The sequence below is a fragment of the Salmo salar genome, chromosome ssa01 (genome assembly GCF_905237065.1).
Source record: "Salmo salar chromosome ssa01, Ssal_v3.1, whole genome shotgun sequence".
Taxonomy (NCBI): Eukaryota; Metazoa; Chordata; class Actinopteri; order Salmoniformes; family Salmonidae; genus Salmo; species Salmo salar.
Window position 1 is genome coordinate 86,433,052 of NC_059442.1, and position 24,724 is coordinate 86,457,775.

The following is a 24,724-nucleotide window of genomic DNA, read 5'->3' on the forward strand; positions in this document are numbered from 1 at the left end:
AACGGAATGAGCAGCAGCTCCGTTTGGCTACATACAGACCGTTAGTGGAATTCCCGCGAGAGAGTAACGGTTAATGTGATTGGATGTTAATTATTTGACTAGGCTACCTGTATTTGACATTGTGTTGTTATTTCGCTGAACACTAGATGGTTTAATTTAATTTTTGGCAGCGAAACGAGGCTACTCAGGAGAGAAGAAAACATCACCCAAATGTATAGCCCCGTTGGAAAATATAAATGGACTGTTTGAAAATGTGTGAATGTGAATCACATTTTTATTTGGCATACCCCCGACGGCATTGCGCGTACCCCCAGTTTGGGAATACCTGCCCTACACTATGCAGGACCGAGTATGGGAAATCCTGCTCTACATTGTGAAGTTCAGCCTGCCCAAGGCCTTTTACTTCCTGTACCTTTTAACCTGTGAAACAATGACTCATCTAATGTTCATGAAGCAGTCAAAAGACCATTATCTCTAACTGACCATTATCTGCCAGTCCATTCAGTCCAGTACAATACCTACTGGTTCAAATCATTACCACACAAATACAGTGTGAATACTGGTACATATTCATTCCCATACAAATACACTGTATAACTAACACTATGAAGTTAAGCTAACCAAGGCCAGTTCCTTCTACTTCTCCATGATTAGTGAAGACAAAACCAGTCAGTCTAGGAGCATTCATGAATTAATGTTACTATACAAATACCACAGACATTACTCTATCAAGTGCAGTCAACCAAAATCAGCCTTCTGCTTCCACTTGTGAGGACAGAATTGTAAAGACAAAACTGAATGAATGAACGGACCCTTCCATTCCACACTGTCTGAGCCCGTACTACTTGAACTTGCAACATCATTATCATTTGTTTCATTTAACCATATTAGTTTCAGTTTATGTCATCTTACGTGTTTATTTTCCTCTTGGCTTTCTGCATGACTTCAAGTGCCTTCCTAACTCAGAACCGTTTAAAAGTCAACAGAGCATTTAAGGACTGATTAGAGTACAGATTGAGATCTAATTTGATACGCATACTGAACGCAGAACGCACACTAAATGAACGGGCGACCAAGTGAGGCGGTTACAAATGATTGCTTTTAGATATTTACGGGAGATGTGTACAGTAGTTAGAGTAGAACTAATGGATACCAGTACAATACTAGTAGACACCAGGAGACACCAGGAGAAGCAAAATATATCATCAGGATAACAGGAGACACCAGGAGACACCAGTGGACATCAGGAGACACCAGGAAAAGCAAAATATATCATCAGGATAACAGGAGATACCAGGAGACACCAGGAGATACCAGGGGACACCAGGAGACACAATGAGACACCAGGAGATACCAGGACACACAAGGAGATACAAGGACACACAAGGAGATACCAGGACACACAAGGAGATACCAGGACACACAAGGAGATACCAGGGGACACCAGGAGACACAATGAGACACGAGGAGATACCAGGACACACAAGGAGATACAAGGACACACAAGGAGATACCAGGACACACAAGGAAATACAAGGACACACAAGTAGATACCAGGACACACAAGGAGATACCAGGACACACAAGGAGATACCAGGGGACACCAGGAGACACAATGAGACACCAGGAGATACCAGGACACACAAGGAGATACAAGGACACACAAGGAGATACCAGGACACACAAGGAGATACCAGGAGACACCAGGAGACACAATGAGACACCAGGAGATACCAGGACACACAAGGAGATACCAGGAGACACCAGGAGATACCAGGGGACACCAGGAGACACAATGAGACACTAGGAGATACCAGGACACACAAGGAGATACAAGGACACACAAGGAGATACCAGGACACACAAGGAGATACCAGGAGACACCAGGAGATACCAAGACATACCAGGAGATACCAGGAGACACCAGGAGATACCAGGAGATACCTTGAGATACCAGGAGATACCAGGAGATACCAGGACACACAAGGAGATACCAGGACACACAAGGAGATACCAGGACACACAAGGAGATACCAGGAGACACCAGGAGATACCAAGACACACAAGGAGATACCAGGAGACACCAGGAGATACCGGGAGATACCAGGAGATACCAGGAGACACCAGGAGATACCAGGACACACAAGGACATACCAGTATCCGTAGTCAACAAGCTCTCATAGTCTCACACCAAAATTAGACGTTCATCATGTTTCTCAAATGTCAAAGTTGTTCCAAACGTAACATTTCAAATTGTTAAGTTTAGGCATTAACTCCAAATTCTTAAGGTTAAGGTTAAGTTCAGGCATAACTCCGAATGGTTAAGGTAAGGGTTAAGGTTTGGGATAGGCTTGAATCAAAAATAACTTTATTTTGCTGGATTCAAACATGCAACCTTTCGAATCAGAGGCAGATGCTTACGCCATCCCCGTCTACAATGCCCTAGCAAAACCGAAACCTACTTGAAGGTAACTACACTTCCTGTTGCCCCTAGTGGCCGGCTTCCACGTCATCTCACGACGTCCTCAAACATGGATGGACGATGATTGCTGACTTGTATCACAAATGACCTGCCTGCAGTAGTACCAGTTCTCTCTCCTGCTGGCCAGTCTCTATAGGGTCAGTTAATCCTTCACTGTGAATCCATCTCAACCCTAAAGCTGGGTTCCAATGTCCATACTAGCATATATCCATACTGGAATACCACTTAGAAATGTATTGGTCATGTATTCTAAGTAGTAGTGAGCTAGTGTGGATATTGGAACACAGGCCAAAAGACTAGGCCAACACATGAGAAAATAAGAGACACATGATCGCACAACTGAGTGGATTTCAGCCCAGCAGTAGAACTTCACCCAGGCTTAGAGACGGCAGTCTGATGCCAGTTAGGCCTGCTCAGCTCAGAGCCTGTCCAGAGAGTAGGAGAAGACAGAGTGTGTGTAGGAGAGACGGCAGTCTGATGCCAGTTAGGCCTGCTCAGCTCAGAGCCTGTCCAGAGAGTAGGAGAAGACAGAGTGTGTGTAGGAGAGACGGCAGTCTGATGCCAGTTAGGCCTGCTCAGCTCAGAGCCTGTCCAGAGAGTAGGAGAAGACAGAGTGTGTGTAGGAGAGACGGCAGTCTGATGCCAGTTAGGCCTGCTCAGCTCAGAGCCTGTCCAGAGAGTAGGAGAAGACAGAGTGTGTGTAGGAGAGACGGCAGTCTGATGCCAGTTAGGCCTGCTCAGCTCAGAGCCTGTCCAGAGAGTAGGAGAAGACAGAGTGTGTGTAGGAGAGACGGCAGTCTGATGCCAGTTAGGCCTGCTCAGCTCAGAGCCTGTCCAGAGAGTAGGAGAAGACAGAGTGTGTGTAGGAGAGACGGCAGTCTGATGCCAGTTAGGCCTGCTCAGCTCAGAGCCTGTCCAGAGAGTAGGAGAAGACAGAGTGTGTGTAGGAGAGACAGTACGTCTGAGACAGTAATCCAGCTAGTTCCTACCTTGTCATGGTTCTCCTTGACCCAGCTCTTTACTGTCTCCAAGGCAATATTTGCCGCGGGCTCGTTGGGGAAACCTGGAGACAGAGAGAGAGCGAGAGAGAGCCCAAGAGACAGAGAGACAGAAAGACAGAGTTAGCTAAGTTACTAACAATTTGGTATGCACACATGATCACGTATTAATGCACTCATGACCACAACTGAGCTCAAGCTTACGCTCACGCATGCACACACAAGTATAAAAAACTAAACACTGCTGTGTGTGAGAAATACAGTGGTCGAGGGAATAGAGAACAGTGTGAAGGATCACACACAGCGACGTGATAATGGATCTGTAAATCTCACAACAATGGAGAATAAAGCCCTAACAAATTACACTGAGGTGATAATGATAGTGGAGGCAGACAAGGCAGACACTCTCTCTGCCAGCTCTAATGACGTATTGATCAGCGTGGTAGTGGGTGTGTGCTGTGAGCGTGCATGTGTGTGAGTGTGATCGTGTGTGTTATTGTAAGCATGTGTGTGTGTGTGATCGTGTGTGTTATTGTAAGCATGTGTGTGTGTATGGGTAGAACCTCGGTTCTAACGCAGGCAGGTCATCTCCGGTCTGGACTACTGCAACTCTCTGTTGGCAGGCCTCCCGCTTGTGCCATCAAACCCCTGCAACTTATCCAGAACGCCACAACTCGCCTGGTGATCAACCTTCCCAAGATCTCCCATGTCACCCCGCTCCTCCGCACACTTCACTGGCTTCCAGTCGAAGCTCACATCCACTACAAGACCATGGTGCTTACCTATGGAGCAGCAAGAGGAACTGCCCCTCCCTACCTTCAGGCTAAGCTCAAACCCTACACCCCAACCCGAGCACTCCTTTCTTCCACCTCTGGTCTCTTGGACCTCCCACCCCTGTGGGTGGTCTGCAACCCGCTCAGCTCAGTCAAAGCTCTTCTCTTTCCTGGCAACCCCCAATGGTGGAACAAGCTTCCCCCTGACGCTAAGACAGCAGAGTCCTAGGACACCCTACCTCTTTAAAGAGTATCTTCAATAATTCCACAACCATCACTCAGCCTTGACTTTTTCCTTCTAGCACTGACTTTGCTGATTGCTACTTTAGAGGAAAATTGTACTTACTATGACTGAGATATGTGGTTGTCTCACCTAGCTATCTTAAGATGAACTGCATGTCGCGCTGGATAAGAGTGTCTCTGAATAACAAAAATGTACAATGTAAATGTGTGTGTGCGTGTGTGTGCGTGTGTGTGTGACTGTGTGTGTGGGGGGAGTGTGTGTGTGTGTATTTTCATTAGCGTGTGCGTGATTGTGTGTGTGTGTGTGTGTGTGTGTGTGTGTGTGTGTGTGTGTGTGTGTGTGTGTGTGTGTGGGGGGGGTACAGGTCGCTGAATCTACAGCTGCTAGCGTCCTTATTAATCACCCCTGCTATGCCAGAACATGAACAGCAACCTCTGTGTTAACACAATGTATCGATCCAGGCCCAAATAGATGGACTGGATACATTTTTAATAAGGCAAAAGGAAGGTTGGAGGGAGGGAGGGGCTGACTCTCTCTACTGGATTGGAGCTGATTGTAACATTGTCTGACGACATATGAAGTGGCAGTTGCTCTTAGTCAGCTGTTGGTTACACAAACTGTCTGATCCATACTGCAAATCAACTATTTTCTGTGATAAAAGTTCTTCAATGCGGTAAATGCGCCACCAAAAGGTACATTTTGTTCGTTTGGGGGCCCTAGGATTTGTTTAGCTTTTTTCAAGCAAATCTTTTGCAATTGTATGAAGTTTAACATGACAACATATTTTGGATGGTAGACTATTTCATGATAATAACTATAGAAAAAAAGTCTAGCCTCGATTTTACATTATTTCCCTAACAAATATGTAATATGTATTTTTTTATTTGATAAGGAATTTAGTGATGTCTCACAAAAACACATGTTATTAATGGGTGTTCATCCTCGCTCATTCAATTCATGTTCATACTTGAGTGTTCCAATTGTTGGTGACAGAGGAAAGGTTTGTTGCACACACATGAAAGTTCCTCAAGGCACAGCAGTGTGCCGCTGCACACTGGTTGAAAACCACTGGCCTAGCAATACCGGAAAGCACAATAACAGAACCGACCTCTATCAAATCGTTTCAGCCTCTGACCATGACCCTGAGTCATGACACTGTAACAACCTCTAATAAATACAGGAAGTAACAACCTTTGACTCTTGACCTTTGACCCAGATGAAAGTAAAAGAGTGGGTGTGCAGACCAAGGTCTCAAAGTTTTTCTTTTCTTTCTTTTTTTTCTTTCTTCCTTACTCTGAAACTACCTGCTGTCACAATCTTTCAGAACAATTTGTGAATCACAAGTAAGGAAGTAACAACCTCTGACTCTTGACCTTTGACCCAGATGGAAGTAAGAGAGTGGGTGGATAGAGCAGTCTATTTACCTGTCTCTATACCTGCTGTCATGATCTTTCAGCACAGAGCAATTTGTGACTCACGGGTAAGTGGACTAGACAGGTTGGATAGAGGCATTTTCAACCACATATATTTTTCCCTCTTCTCTCTTTATATTTACACTATATATACAAAAGTATGTGGACACCCCTTCAAATGAGTGGATTCGGCTATTTCAGCCAAACTCGTTTCTGACAGGTGTATAAAATTGAACACACAGCCATGCAATCTCCATAGACAAACACTGGCAGTAGAATGGCCTTACTGAAGAAGTCAGTGACTTTCAACGTGGCACCGTCATAGGATGCCACTTTTCCAACAAATCAGTTCGTCAAATTTCTGCCCTGCTAGAGCTGTCCCGGTCAACTGTAAGTGCTGTTATTGTGAAGTGGAAATGTCTAGTAGCAACAACGGCTCAGCCACGAAGTGGTAGGTCACACAAGCTCACAGAACGGGACGGCCGAGTGCTGTAGCGTGTAGTGAGTAAAAAACGTCTGTCCTCGGTTGCAACACTCACTACCGCGTTCCAAACTACCTCTTCAAGCAACGTCAGCACAAGAACTGTTCGTTGGGAGCTTCATGAAATGGGTTTCCATGGCACAGCAGCCGCACACATGCCTAAGATCACTATGCGCAATGCCAAGCATTGGCTGGAGTGGTGTAAAGCTTGCCGTCATTGGACTCTGGAGCAGTAGAAACACATTCTCTGGAGTGATCAATCACGCTTCACCTGGCAGTGTAACAGACTCTTCTGGGTTTGGCAGATGCCAGGAGAACACTACCTGCCCAATGCATAGTGCCAAATGTAAAGTTTGGTGGAGGAGGAATAATAGTCTGGGGCTGTTTTTCATGGTTCGGGCTAGGCCCCTTAGTTCCAGTGAAGAGAAATCTTAAGGCTACAGCATACAATGACATTCTAGATGATTCGGAGTGGAAGAACTTGACTGGCCTGCACAGAGCCCTGACCTCAACTTCATCGAACACCTTTGGGATGAATTGGAACGCCGACGGCAAGCCAGGCCTAATCGCCCAACATCAGTGCCAGACCTCACTAATGTTCTTGTGGCTGAATGGAAGCAATGTTCCTTATTTTTTTCATTGTGGTACTTTTTACCCCATTTTCTCCCCAATTTCGTGATATCTAATTGGTAGTTACAATCTTGCCCCATCACTGCAACTCCCGTATAGACTCGGGAGAGGCGAAGGTTGAGAGCCACGCGTCCTCCAAAACACGAACCTGCCAAGCCACACTGGTTCTTGACACACTGCTCGCTTAACCCAGAAGCCAGCCATACCAATGTGTTGGAGAAAACACTGTACAACTGGCGACAGGGTCTGCATGCATGTGAACGGCCCGCCACAGGAGTCGCTAGAGCGCATTGGGACAAGAACACCCCGGCCAGCCAAACCCTCCCCTAACCCGGACGACGCTGGGCCAATTGTGCGCTGCCTCATGGGTCTCCCAGTCGCAGCCGGCTGCGACACAGCCAGGGTTCGAACCCGAATCTGTAGTGACGCCTCTAGCACTGCGATGCACCACTCGGGAGCCCCCCTTCCTCCCTTCTATCTCTCTCTTTCCCTTCCTATCCTCTCTGTCTCTCCATCTTTGACAGTACTGGCTTAGTTCTGCTGAGAAGCAGGGAATAGCAGGGTATAGCAAGGGACAGCTGAGCTCTGCACTGTAAACTCTAGGTCCTGGAAAAGGGGGATGAGGAGGAGTGAGAGGGAGGAGGTGACGGAGGGAGGGAGAGGGTAGGATGGGAATGTGAGCCGAATACTAGCAGGCCTGAGAGGTTCCAGTCTTTCTGTCTGTAGTTCAGTCTGTAGTGAACTGCTACTAAACCGCTTGCTTACAATCACTACCCTTTATCTAACAACCATATTCTGAAGGCTTCCGATGCCTTTCACAGATCACCTAATTCTATCTGTACGGTAAACACTGAACCTGTTGTTAACCCCTTCCTTCTCATTCTGTGAAGTTTACATCAGCTGATTTCCCCAAATGAACAGTCACACATATCACAGACTCACACTCACAAGCACACTCACACCCACACAGATGCGTAAATAGATGAGAAAGATGACAACTATCGTGGGATATAAACAGCAGCTTGTGAAAAGCACACAACAGGACTAAACAAATAAACACATAAATAAATATTGATGTTAGGAGGCAGGAAGCCCGTCTGTCTGTGAGTCTCCTCTCCTCTTCTCTTCTCTCCTTCCTTCCTCTTTTCTCATATCCTCTCTGTTTCTCTCTCTCTTTTTCCATTCTCTCTCTTTCTCTCACTCTTTCTCTCTCTTCTCTCTACCAACACTCTACCTTTTGAGCAACACAGAGCTATGGTAGTTGGTGGTGTTGAGAGTAACTATTGTGCTGCACTGGCCAAAAGTAGCGAGTGGATGGCTGCCAGTACATTTAATCTATTTAGCGCAGTTTCTACAAATCCACTATCGATTTGAACGTCATTGCTATTAATCATATTGCAGGGTCTGGAGAGAGTGATGGAGGGAGAGAGAGATAGAGAGGGTCTGGAGAGAGCGATGGAGGTAGAGGGAGAGATAGAGGGTCTGGAGAGAGTGATGGAGGGAGAGAGAGATAGAGAGGGTCTGGAGAGAGCGATGGAGGTAGAGGGAGAGATAGAGGGTCTGGAGAAAGTGATGGAGGGAGAGACAGATAGAGAGGGGGAGAGAGGGTCTGGAGAGAGTGATGGAGGGAGAGAGAGATAGAGAGGGTCTGGAGAGAGTGATGAGGTAGAGGGAGAGATAGAGGGTCTGGAGAAAGTGATGGAGGGAGAGACAGATAGAGAGGGGGAGAGAGGGTCTGGAGAGAGTGATGGAGGGAGAGAGAGATAGAGAGGGTCTGGAGAGAGCGATGGAGGTAGAGGGAGAGATAGAGGGTCTGGAGAAAGTGATGGAGGGAGAGACAGATAGAGAGGGGGGAGAGAGGGTCTGGAAAGAGTGATGAGGTAGAGGGAGAGATAGAGGGTCTGGAGAAAGTGATGGAGGGAGAGAGAGATAGAGAGGGGAGAGAGGGTCTGGAGAGAGTGATGGAGGGAGAGAGAGATAGAGAGGGTCTGGAGAGAGTGATGAGGTAGAGGGAGAGATAGAGGGTCTGGAGAAAGTGATGGAGGGAGAGAGAGATAGAGAGGGGGAGAGAGGGTCTGGAGAGAGTGATGGAGGGAGAGAGAGATAGAGAGGGTCTGGAGAGAGTGATGAGGTAGAGGGAGAGATAGAGGGTCTGGAGAAAGTGATGGAGGGAGAGACAGATAGAGAGGGGGAGAGAGGGTCTGGAGAGAGTGATGGAGGGAGAGAGAGATAGAGAGGGTCTGGAGAGAGCGATGGAGGTAGAGGGAGAGATAGAGGGTCTGGAGAAAGTGATGGAGGGAGAGACAGATAGAGAGGGGGAGAGAGGGTCTGGAAAGAGTGATGAGGTAGAGGGAGAGATAGAGGGTCTGGAGAAAGTGATGGAGGGAGAGACAGATAGAGAGGGGGAGAGAGGGTCTGGAGAGAGTGATGAGGTAGAGGGAGAGATAGAGGGTCTGGAGAAAGTGATGGAGGGAGAGACAGATAGAGAGGGGGAGAGAGGGTCTGGAGAGAGTGATGAGGTAGAGGGAGAGATAGAGGGTCTGGAGAAAGTGATGGAGGGAGAGACAGATAGAGAGGGGGAGAGAGGGTCTGGAGAGAGTGATGAGGTAGAGGGAGAGATAGAGGGTCTGGAGAAAGTGATGGAGGGAGAGACAGATAGAGAGGGGGAGAGAGGGTCTGGAGAGAGTGATGAGGTAGAGGGAGAGATAGAGGGTCTGGAGAAAGTGATGGAGGGAGAGAGAGATAGAGAGGGGGGAGAGAGGGTCTGGAGAGAGTGATGAGGTAGAGGGAGAGATAGAGAGGGTCTGGGGAAAGTGATGGAGGGAGAGACAGATAGAGAGGGGGAGAGAGGGTCTGGAGAGAGCGATGAGGTAGAGGGAGAGATAGAGGGTCTGGGGAAAGTGATGGAGGGAGAGAGAGATAGAGAGGGGGAGAGAGGGTCTGGAGAGAGCGATGGAGGTAGAGGGAGAGATAGAGGGTCTGGGGAAAGTGATGGAGGGAGAGAGAGATAGAGAGGGGGAGAGAGGGTCTGGAGAGAGTGATGAGGTAGAGGGAGAGATAGAGGGTCTGGAGAAAGTGATGGAGGGAGAGACAGATAGAGAGGGGGGAGAGAGGGTCTGGAGAGAGTGATGAGGTAGAGGGAGAGATAGAGGGTCTGGAGAAAGTGATGGAGGGAGAGACAGATAGAGAGGGGGAGAGAGGGTCTGGAGAGAGTGATGAGGTAGAGGGAGAGATAGAGGGTCTGGAGAAAGTGATGGAGGGAGAGACAGATAGAGAGGGGGAGAGAGGGTCTGGAGAGAGTGATGAGGTAGAGGGAGAGATAGAGGGTCTGGAGAAAGTGATGGAGGGAGAGACAGATAGAGAGGGGGAGAGAGGGTCTGGAGAGAGTGATGAGGTAGAGGGAGAGATAGAGGGTCTGGAGAAAGTGATGGAGGGAGAGAGAGATAGAGAGGGGGAGAGAGGGTCTGGAGAGAGTGATGAGGTAGAGGGAGAGATAGAGGGTCTGGAGAAAGTGATGGAGGGAGAGAGAGATAGAGAGGGGGAGAGAGGGTCTGGAGAGAGCGATGAGGTAGAGGGAGAGATAGAGGGTCTGGAGAAAGTGATGGAGGGAGAGACAGATAGAGAGGGGGAGAGAGGGTCTGGAGAGAGCAATGGAGGTAGAGGGAGAGATAGAGGGTCTGGGGAAAGTGATGGAGGGAGAGAGAGATAGAGAGGGGGAGAGAGGGTCTGGAGAGAGTGATGAGGTAGAGGGAGAGATAGAGGGTCTGGAGAAAGTGATGGAGGGAGAGAGAGATAGAGAGGGGGAGAGAGGGTCTGGAGAGAGCGATGGAGGTAGAGGGAGAGATAGAGGGTCTGGAGAAAGTGATGGAGGGAGAGACAGATAGAGAGGGGGAGAGAGGGTCTGGAGAGAGCGATGGAGGTAGAGGGAGAGATAGAGGGTCTGGGGAAAGTGATGGAGGGAGAGAGAGATAGAGAGGGGGGAGAGAGGGTCTGGAGAGAGTGATGAGGTAGAGGGAGAGATAGAGTGTCTGGAGAAAGTGATGGAGGGAGAGACAGATAGAGAGGGGGAGAGAGGGTCTGGAGAGAGTGATGAGGTAGAGGGAGAGATAGAGGGTCTGGAGAAAGTGATGGAGGGAGAGACAGATAGAGAGGGGGAGAGAGGGTCTGGAGAGAGCGATGGAGGTAGAGGGAGAGATAGAGGGTCTGGGGAAAGTGATGGAGGGAGAGACAGATAGAGAGGGGGAGAGAGGGTCTGGAGAGAGCGATGGAGGTAGAGGGAGAGATAGAGGGTCTGGAGAAAGTGATGGAGGGAGAGAGAGATAGAGAGGGGGAGAGAGGGTCTAGAGAGTGATGAGGTAGAGGGAGAGATAGAGTGTCTGGAGAAAGTGATGGAGGGAGAGAGAGATAGAGAGGGGGAGAGAGGGGCTGAAGAGAGTGATGGAGGGAGAGAGAGAGAGATATAGAGAGGGTCTGGAGAGAGTGATGGAGGGAGAGAGAGATAGAGAGGGGAAAAGAAGGTCTGGAGAGAGTGATGGAGGGAGAGAAAAGAGGAAGAAGAGGGAGGAAGAGAGATATATCAAGAAAGGCCGAGATCGAGAGAGATCGAGTGAGAGAGGCATATAAAGAGAGAAAGAGACAAAGAGAGTGAGGGAAGAGCAATCGAGATCGAGCAAGAGAAGCACGATGAGAGAGGGAGAGAGCACACACACAGACGCTCAAGGTCAACAGCAGCAGTCGCAGTGCTTTTACAGTGCTCTATGATCATTCATCTTCCTCACAACAACATCCCCCTGCCTCCTCTCTTCTGCACAAAATGTCTTTCCTCACCCCGACTCACCTTGCCTCTGTTCTTCCTTCCCGCTCAACATTTTCCTGCTGTCCCCTCCCTCTCCGTCCTCACAACATCCCACCTCCTCCCCTGTCTCCCCTCCTCTCCCCTCATAACATCACCCTGCCACCCTCCTCACCCCTTCTCCCCAGCCTGGACTAGCATGTCTATGTACTCCAAACAGACACAAAAATAACATGTTTCCTCCCTACCTCCTGCTCTCTATTTCTCTCCACTGCCAGCAGAGCTCTCTATAGCTCCACAGCTCCACAATGGTGTGATGCTACAGTCCTTTCATTTTACATAACAAGACCATTCAAATTGACTGCCTCCTACAAATCAACTAACAATGAATACAGTCGAAATAGCAGGCTCTTCAAACCTTAGTACACAACTTGTAAATATCAAAAAAAGTTAATAAACACTTGTACTTCCTTTCTTTCTCACTTGGTCTCTCTCTCTCTTTCCCCCTCTCTCTCACAATCTTTCTCACAATCACTCTCTCTCTCTTTCTCTCTCTCTTTGCCTCTCCCTACCCTCCATACCGCTCTCTGGTGTATGCTGTGCCGTGGTGTGTAGGGTTGATAAAGTAGGCTGTGCCTTCAGCAGAAATAACACTGCACCACCTGAGTCCTCATCAGAGACCCAGCACTGGGCTGCCTGTTATACACAGATCCCATCAGCAGTGTCTCACTAAGACAAATCTCCCAGAGCCCACTGTATTCCCAGTGTTAAGACAGAGGAGGAGAGAGACGGGGGAGAGAGGGGGAGAGGAGAGCAGAAGACAGGTGAGGAGCAGGGAGTCCTGGAGGGCCCAGTCATCACTCCGCTTGACGCTTAGCCCCTACGCCAGCCCTCCCTCCCTCCCTCGCTCCCTCGCTCCCTCACGCTGACAGATTAGGTTTAGCTGAACCCTCCACACAGCAAATGGAGCAGGAAGAGAGGAAAACAGAGAGAGAGAGAGAGAGAGAGAGAGAGAGAGAGAGAGAGAGAGAGAGAGAGAGAGAGAGAGAGAGAGAGAGAGAGAGGACTGTGGCACGTGGACTAAAGGGTGTGATTACATAATATTAACGTAGTACATACAGTACCGTCCATTACATGACTGTTTCCATGTAGGCTCAGTGACCGAGGATGATAGGAAACGGTTAGATAATATTGCTCATTTTGTCTCAGAACCTCAGAGGACTATCCCTATGGCACTCTAACCCAAATAACCCTAACCCTGACATTAAATAAACTTAGGCACACTGACAATCTCGTTTGATCCACAATGTTTTTGTTGCTCCATCAATAAATAGGGCAGCTAAAATGGTTGCCTCAATCGATGGGGAATTTGATAAGCAACATTGTTCGACATGATTCAATTCTCTAATAAAATAAAGTGAAAACCTCAGAGGTGTGAAGAACAACGGTTTGTTTCTCTGTATTCTTGCTCTCATCTCTCTCCCTTTCTCTCTCTCTCTCCCTCCCCCATGTATTCTGTAAACCAAATCAAATTGAGTCCTGGTTCACAGTATTCCATACAAGGCTTTTGCTGTAATCAACGTCCTCTGTTGCAGTAATCGATAAGATAACTCTGTATACCTGTTATGGATCATTTAATTACTTTTCCCTTTCATTTACTCATCAATAACCATGTATATTTTGATGAATTGGGTCAGAGAATTCCGTAGGACAAATTGAAAACCAATCTAGTATGACCATATTTGAGTTCCCTTAAGTTGAATTATGGCCGGTCTAATACCTATCAGAAATACACCATATAACCTGGTATGAAATAAATATACTGTGTTCACTGTCATTCTAATACTCTGCAGTGTGTTTTCACTAGTTCTGGATAATAGAATAAGGAGAAATCATGGTCGAAATAAAGTCAGTATTACGACCTATACCGCAGAGAAAAATCTTCCCTCTAAAATCGACATACTACTAGACCGACCCCACTAGAGGACAGAGCAGCAGCCCAGCCACCTAGGACAGGGACAAGACTCCAGACACCACCAGGTGTCAAATGCCCCAGAGCTCCACTACTAAAGCAGGCAGCACAGCCAGGGACACAGGGACACACAGGGCAGGGCTGTGACCATGACCGACTTATCAGACCAGGGAAGGAGACAAAATATAGAGAAAAGAGAGAGAGGGTAAGGTAGAGTTAAGAGAGAGAAAGAGAGAAAGAGAGAAAGAAAGAAAGAAAGAAAGAAAGAAAGAAAGAAAGAAAGAAAGAAAGAAAGAAAGAAAGAAAGAAAGAAAGAAAGAAAGAAAGAAAGAAAGAAAGAAAGAAAGAAAGAAAGAAAGAAAGGGCAGTAGGGTTGTGAGAGGGCAAAAAATAGAAAGATCAAAAGAGAGAGGGAGGTAGAGGTGGTCGAGGCGAGAGAAAGAGAGAGCGAGCGAGAGAGAGGAAGATGAGGAGAAGAAAGGTGTGGAGAGAGAAACGAGAGAGAGCAGTCTACTTAGATGACCTCGGAAACATTCCAAGAAGCTGATGACACACTCGTGTCCTAAATGATAAAATTAAACACGGGTGACATTTTATTTCTCTCCTATTCAAAACATCTGTGCTCGCTGTGACTGAGTGATACGCAACAAAGAAAAGTTGTACTTTTCAAAGTAGCTAAAGCTATTGTCCTCTGGGTGAGGAATGAAGAGGGAGTGAGGTATTTTTACATTTGGTTTATCATCCGTAGCGTTGGAGTAGAATAAGGCTAGTGTAGAGTACAGAGCACACCGTGTAACTCTGTCAAATGGGCTAGAAGACTCCCCCTGCTCCCTCTGAGTATAGGGCCTACATTCCAAATGGCACCCTATTCCGTATGTAGTACACTACTGTTGACCAAGACCCATAGGGAATCCCATAGGGCTCTGGTCAAAAGTAGTGCACTACAGATGTAGGATCTTAATTTGATCACTTGTATTTGAGGTTTAAAAAAGCTTCTGAATTTTAGACTTGATTTTCCCTTACAAAAACTGCATCAACCCCTCCAAAAAATATCCATTAATTATAATCCACATTGTAGAAAACCCTCTCTCTTCAACCCTCCCTCTGGCCCTGGGGGGAGACACACACTCTGTAGACTTTTCTGCTGAGGTAGGCTACAATGCCCTGCCTCAGCCTGACTCCATTGTCCAGTGGTAGAGGCCACTTCACACCTCTGTGTTAGGGACCAAGTTGCCAGGGAACTCAGTTACCTGGCCAAGACTAGCCAATAACAGGCTCTACCTGCTGGGGGTAACAGACCCCAATTCCTGCTGGTGCTTTAGTTGTTATTATTATTTGACCCTGCTGGTCATCTATGAACATTTGAACATCTTGGCCATGTTCTGTTATAATCTCCACCCGGCACAGCCAGAAGAGGACTGGCCACCCCTCATAGCCTGGTTCCTCTCTGGGTTTCTGTACAGCACTTTGTGACATCAGCTGATGTAAGAAGGGCTTTATAAATACATTTGATTGATACATTTGATTGATTCCCAGGAAGGATGGTTGAGACAACCTCTGTAAACTTCTGTTCTCCACCAGGGTTCAGTTGTTATATATTTTATATATGTCTGTATGTTAACAGCCCTTACTACTATGTAACTGTATGTGTATACATGCCTCATTCATTTTCTATACTCTACTACTAGCCTTGTTGGTACCAGTACCACCTGTATATAGCCTCGTTATTGTTATATTATTGTGTTACTTTTATTATTTTTTACTTGAGTTTGTTTGGTAAATATTTTCTTAACTCTTTCTTGAACTGCACTGTTGGTTAAGGGCTTGTAAGTAAGCATTTCATGGTTCAGTCTACACTTGTTGTATTCGGCGCATGTGACTAATAAAGTTTGATTTGATTTGTTACTTACAGTGTTTATCTGGTCAGATTCAAATTCAGAGATTCAGAATCAGAGATTCAGAGATTTTAAGATTCAGAGATTCAGATTCAGTGTTTAATAGTCACATATACAGGGTTGCAGGTTTGATTGCAGGGTACAGTGAAAATCTTAGGCTCCGAGCTCCAACATGCAGCACTAAGTTAAATAAAATAACGAAATAGCACTATATACATCATAACAACTATATTTGGCATAGTTTATGTGTACTTCACCATTCAGGCCATGTGGTACACTATTCTACACTATTCTACACTCTTAGAAAAAAGGGTTTCAAAAGGGTTCTTTGCAGAAGGATAGGGTTCTACCAAGAAAGGTTTTGATCAGAAGATCCATTTTTGGAAGGGTTCTACCTAGAACCTTTAACATCCTGAGAACCGTTTTTGGAAGAAAGCGTTCTTTGATGATTCTTTGGAAGGCAAGAAGGGTTCTTTGGAAGGCAAGAAGGACTCTGGAAGGCAAGAAGGACTCTGGAAGGCAAGAAGGACTCTTTGGAAGGCAAGAAGGATTCTTTGGAAGGCAAGAAGGATTCTTTGGAAGGCAAGAAGGACTCTGGAAGGCAAGAAGGACTCTGGAAGGCAAGAAGGACTCTGGAAGGCAAGAAGGACTCTTTGGAAGGCAAGAAGGATTCTTTGGAAGGCAAGAAGGACTCTTTGGAAGTCAAGAAGGATTCTTTGGAAGGCAAGAAGGACTCTTTGGAAGGCAAGAAGGACTCTTTGGAAGACAAGAAGTGTTCTTTGGAAGGCAAGAAGGACTCTTTGGAAGGCAAGAAGGACTCTTTGGAAGACAAGAAGGATTCTTTGGAAGGCAAGAAGGACTCTTTGGAAGGCAAGAAGGACTCTTTGGAAGACAAGAAGTGTTCTTTGGAAGGCAAGAAGGACTCTTTGGAAGTCAAGAAGGATTCTTTCGATGTGAAATAATATTATGACTTCAAGTCTGTCAACTCCCGAGATTAGGCTGGCAATACTAAAGTGCCTATAAGAACACCCAATAGTCAAAGGTATATGAAATACAAATGGTATAGAGAGAAATAGTCGACGCGTCATAATTCCTATAATAACTACAACCTAAAACTTCTTAACTGGGAATATTGAAGAACTGGGAATATTGAACCACCAGCCTTCATATGTTCTGAGCAAGGAACTTAAACATTAGCTTTTTTACATGGCACATATTGCACTTTTACTTTGTTCTCCAACAATGTGTTTTTGCATTATTTAAACCAAACTGAACATGTTTCATTATTTATTTGAGACTAAATAGATTTTATTTATGTATTATATTAGTTTATTCATTATTGTTGTAATTGTCATTATTACAAATATATATATACAAATCAGCCGATTAATTGTTTTTTTTTGGTTCTCCAATAATCGGTATTGGTATCGGTGTTGAAAAATCATAATCGGTCGACCTCTAGTGCATACTCCCTTAAAAGACCTTCGGTTGAAAAACGAGAGAAAAGGGGCAATAGTACTGTTTGTCCATTTTGTGACGCTGTAGCCAGTATACACTTCCTCAAAACAGTCCGAATTAATCTACGAAATCTGTCATTAATGTTTATGTTTTTGCCAAGGAGATCTTAGTTGCACAATTTTACATTTAACTAAGATGTTTAGTGCAGTATTTCTCAATGAAAAAATGTGCATGAAAACGAGTCGTCTCTCATTGAATGACAAAAAAACTTTATTGAAGAATCCCTATGGTTGACCAATCACGGGCGAAGGGGCGTAGATTTCGGCTGGCCTGGAGAAAAGATATTGTGTGCCCGAACAGCCGGAAAAATAACGTCACAAAATGTCGTCATAATATATGCATAAACTCTTCCGAACTGTTTCAGCTGGGAAGCATGCGGACGGCTTTAGGGTATAACAAGGCCCTAAAAAAAGGCCTTATGAAATATGTAATGTATTGTCATAAATAATACAATTTAAAAAGCTGGTGGAACCGTTCATAGAGGATTCTAGGAAGAACCATCCAAAGACAAAAGCGTTCTCAGTAGAACCCTTCATAGAGGGTTCTAGCTAGAACCATATACAAAGGGTTCTTTGAATAACCCTACATAGAGGGTTCTAGATAGAACCCTATGCAAAGGGTTCCCAGCACCAAAAAGGGACATGTGGACAAGCAGAATAACCCTGTATGGTTCTACTTAGCACCTTTTTTTCTAAGAGTGTATTGGTCAAGATGGCTACTAGCCAATAGTTGTATATTACACACCTAATACAGCCAACCAGTGATGTCAACACGTCCAGAGTCACTTCCTACGTCCAACATGGCTGCGGTTTACACACACACAACAATGATTCTAAATAGTACCAGATTGGGGTTAGTTGGCTTGAAACCATAGCATAACCCTTTTTGGTGCTATATAGAACCCTTTTTTGATGGTTGATGCTCATAAGGTTCTAAATGGAAACTGTATGGTGCTATAAAGAAAAGGTTCTATATAACACCAAAAAAGGGTTCCACTACGGTTACAACAATGGGGCTATATAGAACCCTTTTTCATGGTTCTTAATAGAACCTTTATGGAGAATGGTTCTATAAAGAACCTTTCTTAACCTCAAAGGTTCTTTGTAGATCCTTTTGAAAAAACATACATGGTTTTATATTCTGGTTAGCCATGTTACATTGTTAAAATTCCTTAGGTGTTGTGTTGTGTCACAAGCAGGCAATGGTCATACACACATAGGCAAACAGGCAGGTGAATCAAAACTAGGACTGAAGGCTATAACTGGTTCTCACAATCAAGCTAGGAAAAGGCTTAGTAGAGTCAAAACAAACAATACCTCACAAAGGCACAAACAGAATGAACTGAACTAAATAAGGAGCTGATGACACCAGGTGAGTAACTGAAAGACAGGGCTACGTTCAAGAACACAAAGAAACAGGGCTACGTTCAAGAACACAAAGAAACAGGGCTATGTTCAAGAACACAAAGAAACAGGGCTATGTTCAAGAACACAAAGAAACAGGGCTATGTTCAAGAACACAAAGAAACAGGGCTATGTTCAAGAACACAAAGAAACAGGGCTACGTTCAAGAACACAAAGAAACAGGGCTACGTTCAAGAACACAAAGAAACAGGGCTACGTTCAAGAACACAAAGAAACAGGGCTACGTTCAAGAACACAAAGAAACAGGGCTACGTTCAAGAACACAAAGAAACAGGGCTATGTTCAAGAACACAAAGAAACAGGGCTACGTTCAAGAACACAAAGAAACAGGGCTACGTTCAAGAACACAAAGAAACAGGGCTACGTTCAAGAACACAAAGAAACAGGGCTACGTTCAAGAACACAAAGAAACAGGGCTACGTTCAAGAACACAAAGAAACAGGGCTACGTTCAAGAACACAAAGAAACAGGGCTACGTTCAAGAACACAAAGAAACAGGGCTACGTTCAAGAACACAAAGAAACAGGGCTACGTTCAAGAACACAAAGAAACAGGGCTACGTTCAAGAACACAAAGAAACAGGGCTACGTTCAAGAACACAAAGAAACAGGGCTACGTTCAAGAACACAAAGAAACAGGGCTACGTTCAAGAACACAAAGAAACAGAACACAAGGTTGACTAAGAAAAGAAATACAGAACCTTACAGTACTACTATGGTTGACCCTGTAAAACAACACATTTCACTGCGCCTGTCATGTGTTTGTGACAATAAAACATATTTTATTTTCTATAATTTTTTTAGAGCCTCATATTGCTTTAAGGCCAGTTTATACTTGGTCTAACGACATGTCTGTAGTCAATTAGAATGCGACAAGTGTCGCTGGTCAATACCACATTTAATATATACTCTGTCTGTAGACCATCGCTGCAACTGTAGGTTTCCTTGTTGCACAGGCATGAAAAAAGCTAATGTCTGCAACTGTCACAACGTCCATTGATGTGGTTACTGAGCTATTACAGCAACAAGAACAAATCCATCTGTTATGAGTGTAGAGTTAAACATTTCTCAGATAGAATTACCTACTTTATTTTGTCACACTCATAACCGTAAGCTATTTTCTGTACGCTTGTAAATAATGATGTTGTTGTGGGTTTATTTTCCGGAAAAATTAATTAAAAGGAGATAAAGTTAAGACTTTGTCAGCTATACTCTGGTCATTATTTGAAACTGGCTAGCCAGAGATCTAAGTAACTAGATAGCAACTAACTAAAATGTTGTTTAGAAAGATGCTTTTAGTTGCCTGGCATGATAGGTTGACATTTAATACATTCATTTTTAACTGATGGGTATATTGGCTTCTGTCATGCAGAAGCTGTCGTTTTTCATAACGACAATGACAAGTTATGTAACAACCGTCATTAGGAATGGACCAAGGCGCAGCGGGAATGTGGATACTCATGTTTATTGATGAAAAAACAAGTAAAGTATCCACTGGAAAACCAAACAAAACAATACTCACGACGGCAACAGTGTGACAGGCTAAACAAGCAGTGATCACAGACAACTACCCACAACCCCAAAGAAACACACACACCTATATAGGACTTCCAATCAAAGGCAACTCAACACACCTGCCTTCAATTGGAAGTCCCAATCACCAACAAACATTCACACACACAAAACTGCCACGTCCTGACCCCAAAACGAATACAATAGCTCCATCTGCTGGTCAGGACGTGACAGTACCCCCCCCCCTCAAGGTGCAGACCCCGGAATGCACCTACCAACAGAAAACACCAACAACAACAACAAAAAATCAAAAATCCCCAACAAAACCCATTAAACAATAACCCCTAAACAATAAGGGAGGGAAGGGAGGGTGGCTACACCCTCCCTCCCCAACCCACCTATCCTGGAGGTGGCTCAGGTGCAGGACGTGGACCTTGCTCCACCCTCGGCGTCGCCCACTTCGGTGGCGCCGATAGCTGCGCCGGGCAGACGGGCCACTCGGGCTGGACCGGAGGACAGGAGGGCCCCTCGGGCTGGGCCGGAGGACAGGAGGGCCCCTCGGGCTGGGCCGGAGGACAGGAGGGCCCCTCGGGCTGGGACGGAGGACAGGAGGGCCCCTCGGGCTGGGCCGGAGGACAGGAGGGCCACTCTGGCAGCTCCGGGCAGTCGGGCCACTCTGGCAGCTCCGGGCAGTCGGGCCACTCTGGCAGCTCCGGGCAGTCGGGCCACTCTGGCAGCTCCGGGCAGTTGGGCCACTCTGGCAGCTCCGGGTAGTCGGGCCACTCTGGCATCTCCTGACTAGCGGGTGGCTCTGGCATCTCCTGACTAGCGGGCGGCTCTGGCGGCTCCTGACTGGCGGGCGGCTCTGGCGGCTCCTGACTGGCGGGCGGCTCTGGCGGCTCCTGACTGGCGGGCGGCTCTGGCGGTTCCTGACTGGCGGGCGGCTCTGGCGACTTTCGACTGGCGGGCGGCTCTGGTGACTTTCGACTGGCGGGCGGCTCTGGTGACTTTCGACTGGCGGGCAGCTCTGGTGACGTTCGACTGGCGGGCAGCTCTGGTGACTTTCGACTGGCGGGCAGCTCTGGTGACTTTCGACTGGCGGGCAGCTCTGGTGACTTTCGACTGGCGGGCAGCTCTGGTGACTTTCGACTGGCGGGCAGCTCTGGTGACTTTCGACTGGCGGGCAGCTCTGGTGACTCTTGACTGGCGGGCAGCTCTGGTGACTGTTGACTGGCGGGCAGCCCTGGTGACTGTTGACTGGCGAGGCTGGGCTGACGCACTAGACGCCTGATGTGTGGGGCTGGTACTGGATGTGCCAGCCTGGAGACACGCACCTCAGGGCTAGTGCGGGGAGCTGGCCTGTGCGTCCGTATCGGCGAGATGGTGCGTACCTCAGCGTAACATGGTGCCCTCCACCTCATACGCACCTCCCTGTAATCACGGGTAGCTGGCTTACGGCTCTTCCTTGGCCTGGCCAAGCTACCCGTGTGTCCCCCCAATTTTTTTTATTGGGGATGCCTCTCGGGTTTCTTACCCAACCGTGTTCCAGCATAACATTCCCGTTGGTTCCTCTGTCCAGCTGCCTCCACTCTCCTGAGTGCCTCCACCTGTTCCCATGGGAGGCGATCCCTTCCGGCCAGGATTTCCTCCCAGGTGTAGCATCCCTTGCCGTCCAGGACGTCCTCCCATGTCCATTCATCCACCCTGTTCTCCTGTGGCTTCCTCCTCTTCCGCTGCTTGGTCCTTTGGTGGTGGGTAGTTCTGTAACAACCGTCGTTAGGAATGGACCAAGGCGCAGCGGGAATGTGGATACTCATGTTTATTGATGAAAAAACAAGTAATGTATCCACTGGAAAACCAAACAAAACAATACTCACGACGGCAACAGTGTGACATGCTAAACAAGCAGTGATCACAAACAACTACCCACAACCCCAAAGAAAAACACACACACCTATATAGGACTTCCAATCAAAGGCAACTCAACACACCTGCCTTCAATTGGAAGTCCCACTCACCAACAAACATTCACACACACAAAACTGCCACGTCCTGACCCCAAAACTAATACAATAGCTCCATCTGCTGGTCAGGACGTGACAAGTTAGATGTCGCCCGAATGTTCATGATGTCACTGCAACAAACTGTCTCCAGCCTTTACTCTTGTGTAATATACACTGAGAATACAAAACATTAAGAACGCTCTTTCAATGACATAGACTGACCAGGTGAATCCAGGTGAAAGCTATGATCCCTTATTGATGTCATGTGTTAAATCCACTTCAATCGGTGTAGATGAAGGGGAGGAGACAGGTTAAAGAAGGATTTTTAAGCCTTGAGACAAATGAGACATGTATTGTGTGTGTGTGTCATTCAGAGGGTGAATGGGCAAAACAAAATATTTAAGTGCCTTTGAATGGTGTATGGTAGTAGGTGCCAGGCTCACCGGTTTGTGTCAAGAACAGTAACGCTGCTGGGTTTTTCACGCTCAACAGTTTCCCAAGTGTATTAATAATGGCCCACCACCCAAAGGACATCCAGCCAACTTGACACAACTGTGGAGTCAACATGGGCCAGCATCCCTGTGGAACGCTTTCGAAACCTTGTAGAGTCCATGCCCTGACGAATTGAGGCTGTTTTGAGGGCAAAAGGGTGGGGGTGTGCAAATCAATATTAGGAATGTGTTCCTAATGTTTGGTATACCCAGTGTATATACAGCACAAACAGACTTGGGACTAGATAGCTAGATAGACTAGATAACTCATCATCTGTGCTAATCAAAGAAAGCTCAGGGAGACTTGTTATTTAACCAGTGAAATTAGTTATAAAAGGTCATTGTCACACCAAATATCAACAGATCTGGGACCTGACTATAGTATCTTGTGTTTAACATGCAAATATGTCACTCCAAATATGAACAGATCTGGGACCAGGCTGCAGTGTATTCTGTTGAGCATCCAAATCAGGAAGCATGAATCCAATCTCTTCTTTGTTTACATCCATAATGAGAGGCTCTGACATTCTCTTCTCACTGAAATTAAAGTTGTCATTTGAAATCTCATCCCTGCGCTAAGTTTTATGTGTTTGATGTTGTGTCTGTGCAACCTTCTTTCTGGCAGACTTTGTTTTTTATGCAGCCAGACTCACACATTAGATATTTCAAAACATAATCACAATAAGGTGAATCAGCTTAAACATTGCTAAATACATCTTCACGCCATTCACTGAGTGGGTCAACTTTTATTCTTTGTGTCTGTGCAACCAACACTGGCAGACTTTGATTTTTAATAGGTGTTTCTAACGCTTACTCATTATCTGTCATATTCACAGGGTCAGCTTGACAAACAACACATCCTGTTATTTAGACCAATTCCTAATAGACCAGCTCCTGTTTGGTATACTCAGTATATATGTCCTGCTTTTTCTGTCCACTGCAGAAAACCACTATTCACTTTCACCAATTCTATTCCTCTCCCTGTTTGCTGTGTGTGTGTGTGTGTGTGTGTGTGTGTGTGTGTGTGTGTGTGTGTGTGTGTGTGTGTGTGTGTGTGTGTGTGTGTGTGTGTGTGTGTGTGTGTGTGTGTGTGTGTGTGTGTGTGTGTGTGTGTGGTAATAAAGTGTGGATTTCTGTCTCCTACTGGTCATTTCTGTCCTCTAACCAGGACCCCAGGTCATTTCTGTCCTCTAACCAGGACCCCGGGACAGTTGGTCATTTCTGTCCTCTAACCAGGACCCCGGGACAGTTGGTCATTTCTGTCCTCTAACCAGGACCCCGGGACAGTTGGTCATTTCTGTCCTCTAACCAGGACCACGGGACAGTTGGTCATTTCTGTCCTCTAACCAGGACCCCGGGACAGTTGGTCATTTCTGTCCTCTAACCAGGACCCCAGGTCATTTCTGTCCTCTAACCAGGACCCCAGGACAGTTGTGCCTATAATCTAAACCGGCACCTCTTTCGGAGTCCACCATGGTGACACTCTTGAAAACTGTCCACCACTCTTTCCTGTTGCTGAAGCATTATTTTCCTGATGTAGCAAACTGGCTCAAATGAAGCTCTTACATCTTTATACAGTTTAGGGAATAGGGAGTGGGCCCTAGTTCTCTGTTACCGACTGATACAGCACATCCTCCCAGTGTACCTTCAACACTCCCCAGCCAAGCTCCCTCCCTAGCCAAGCTCCCTCCCTAGCCAAGCTCCCTCCCCAGCCAAGCTCCCTCCCCAAGCTTAGCTCCCTAAAGTAAATCCCCATGATGAAAGGAGAGTTGCAGAAAGGAGGAGCAGTAGGCATTATGGGAGGGGAGGATCTTGACCAGATATGGAGGGGTTAAGAGGGAGGAGTGTATGTGTGTGTGTGTGTTGGTATGTGCTAATCCTGACCGGAGATGGAGGGAGTTAGAAGGATTGTGTTTGTGTGTGCGTGCGTGCATGAGCCAGAAAGCTCAGCGTTCGTCGACTGGGTGAAAACAGTTAGCTACTCTAACCCTCTCTGACCCTCTCTGACCCTCTCTAACCCTCTCTAACCCTCTCTGACCCTCTCTGACCCTCTCTGACCCTCTCAGACCCTCTCTGACCCTATTTGACCCTCTCTGAC

The 24,724-nt window shown here is 46.5% G+C and overlaps 1 protein-coding gene across 2 annotated transcripts in view; it reads right to left on the reverse strand.

The window, feature by feature from the left end:
- macrod2 (mono-ADP ribosylhydrolase 2) overlaps positions 1-24,724 on the reverse strand; it is a 1,144,633-nt gene that overhangs the window by 229,319 nt on the left and 890,590 nt on the right. For both annotated transcript variants that reach the window (XM_014207733.2, XM_014207725.2), the window contains exon 8: positions 3,472-3,545. In XM_014207733.2, the coding sequence (XP_014063208.1) occupies positions 3,472-3,545 (74 nt within the window). The remainder of the gene's footprint in view (positions 1-3,471; positions 3,546-24,724) is intronic.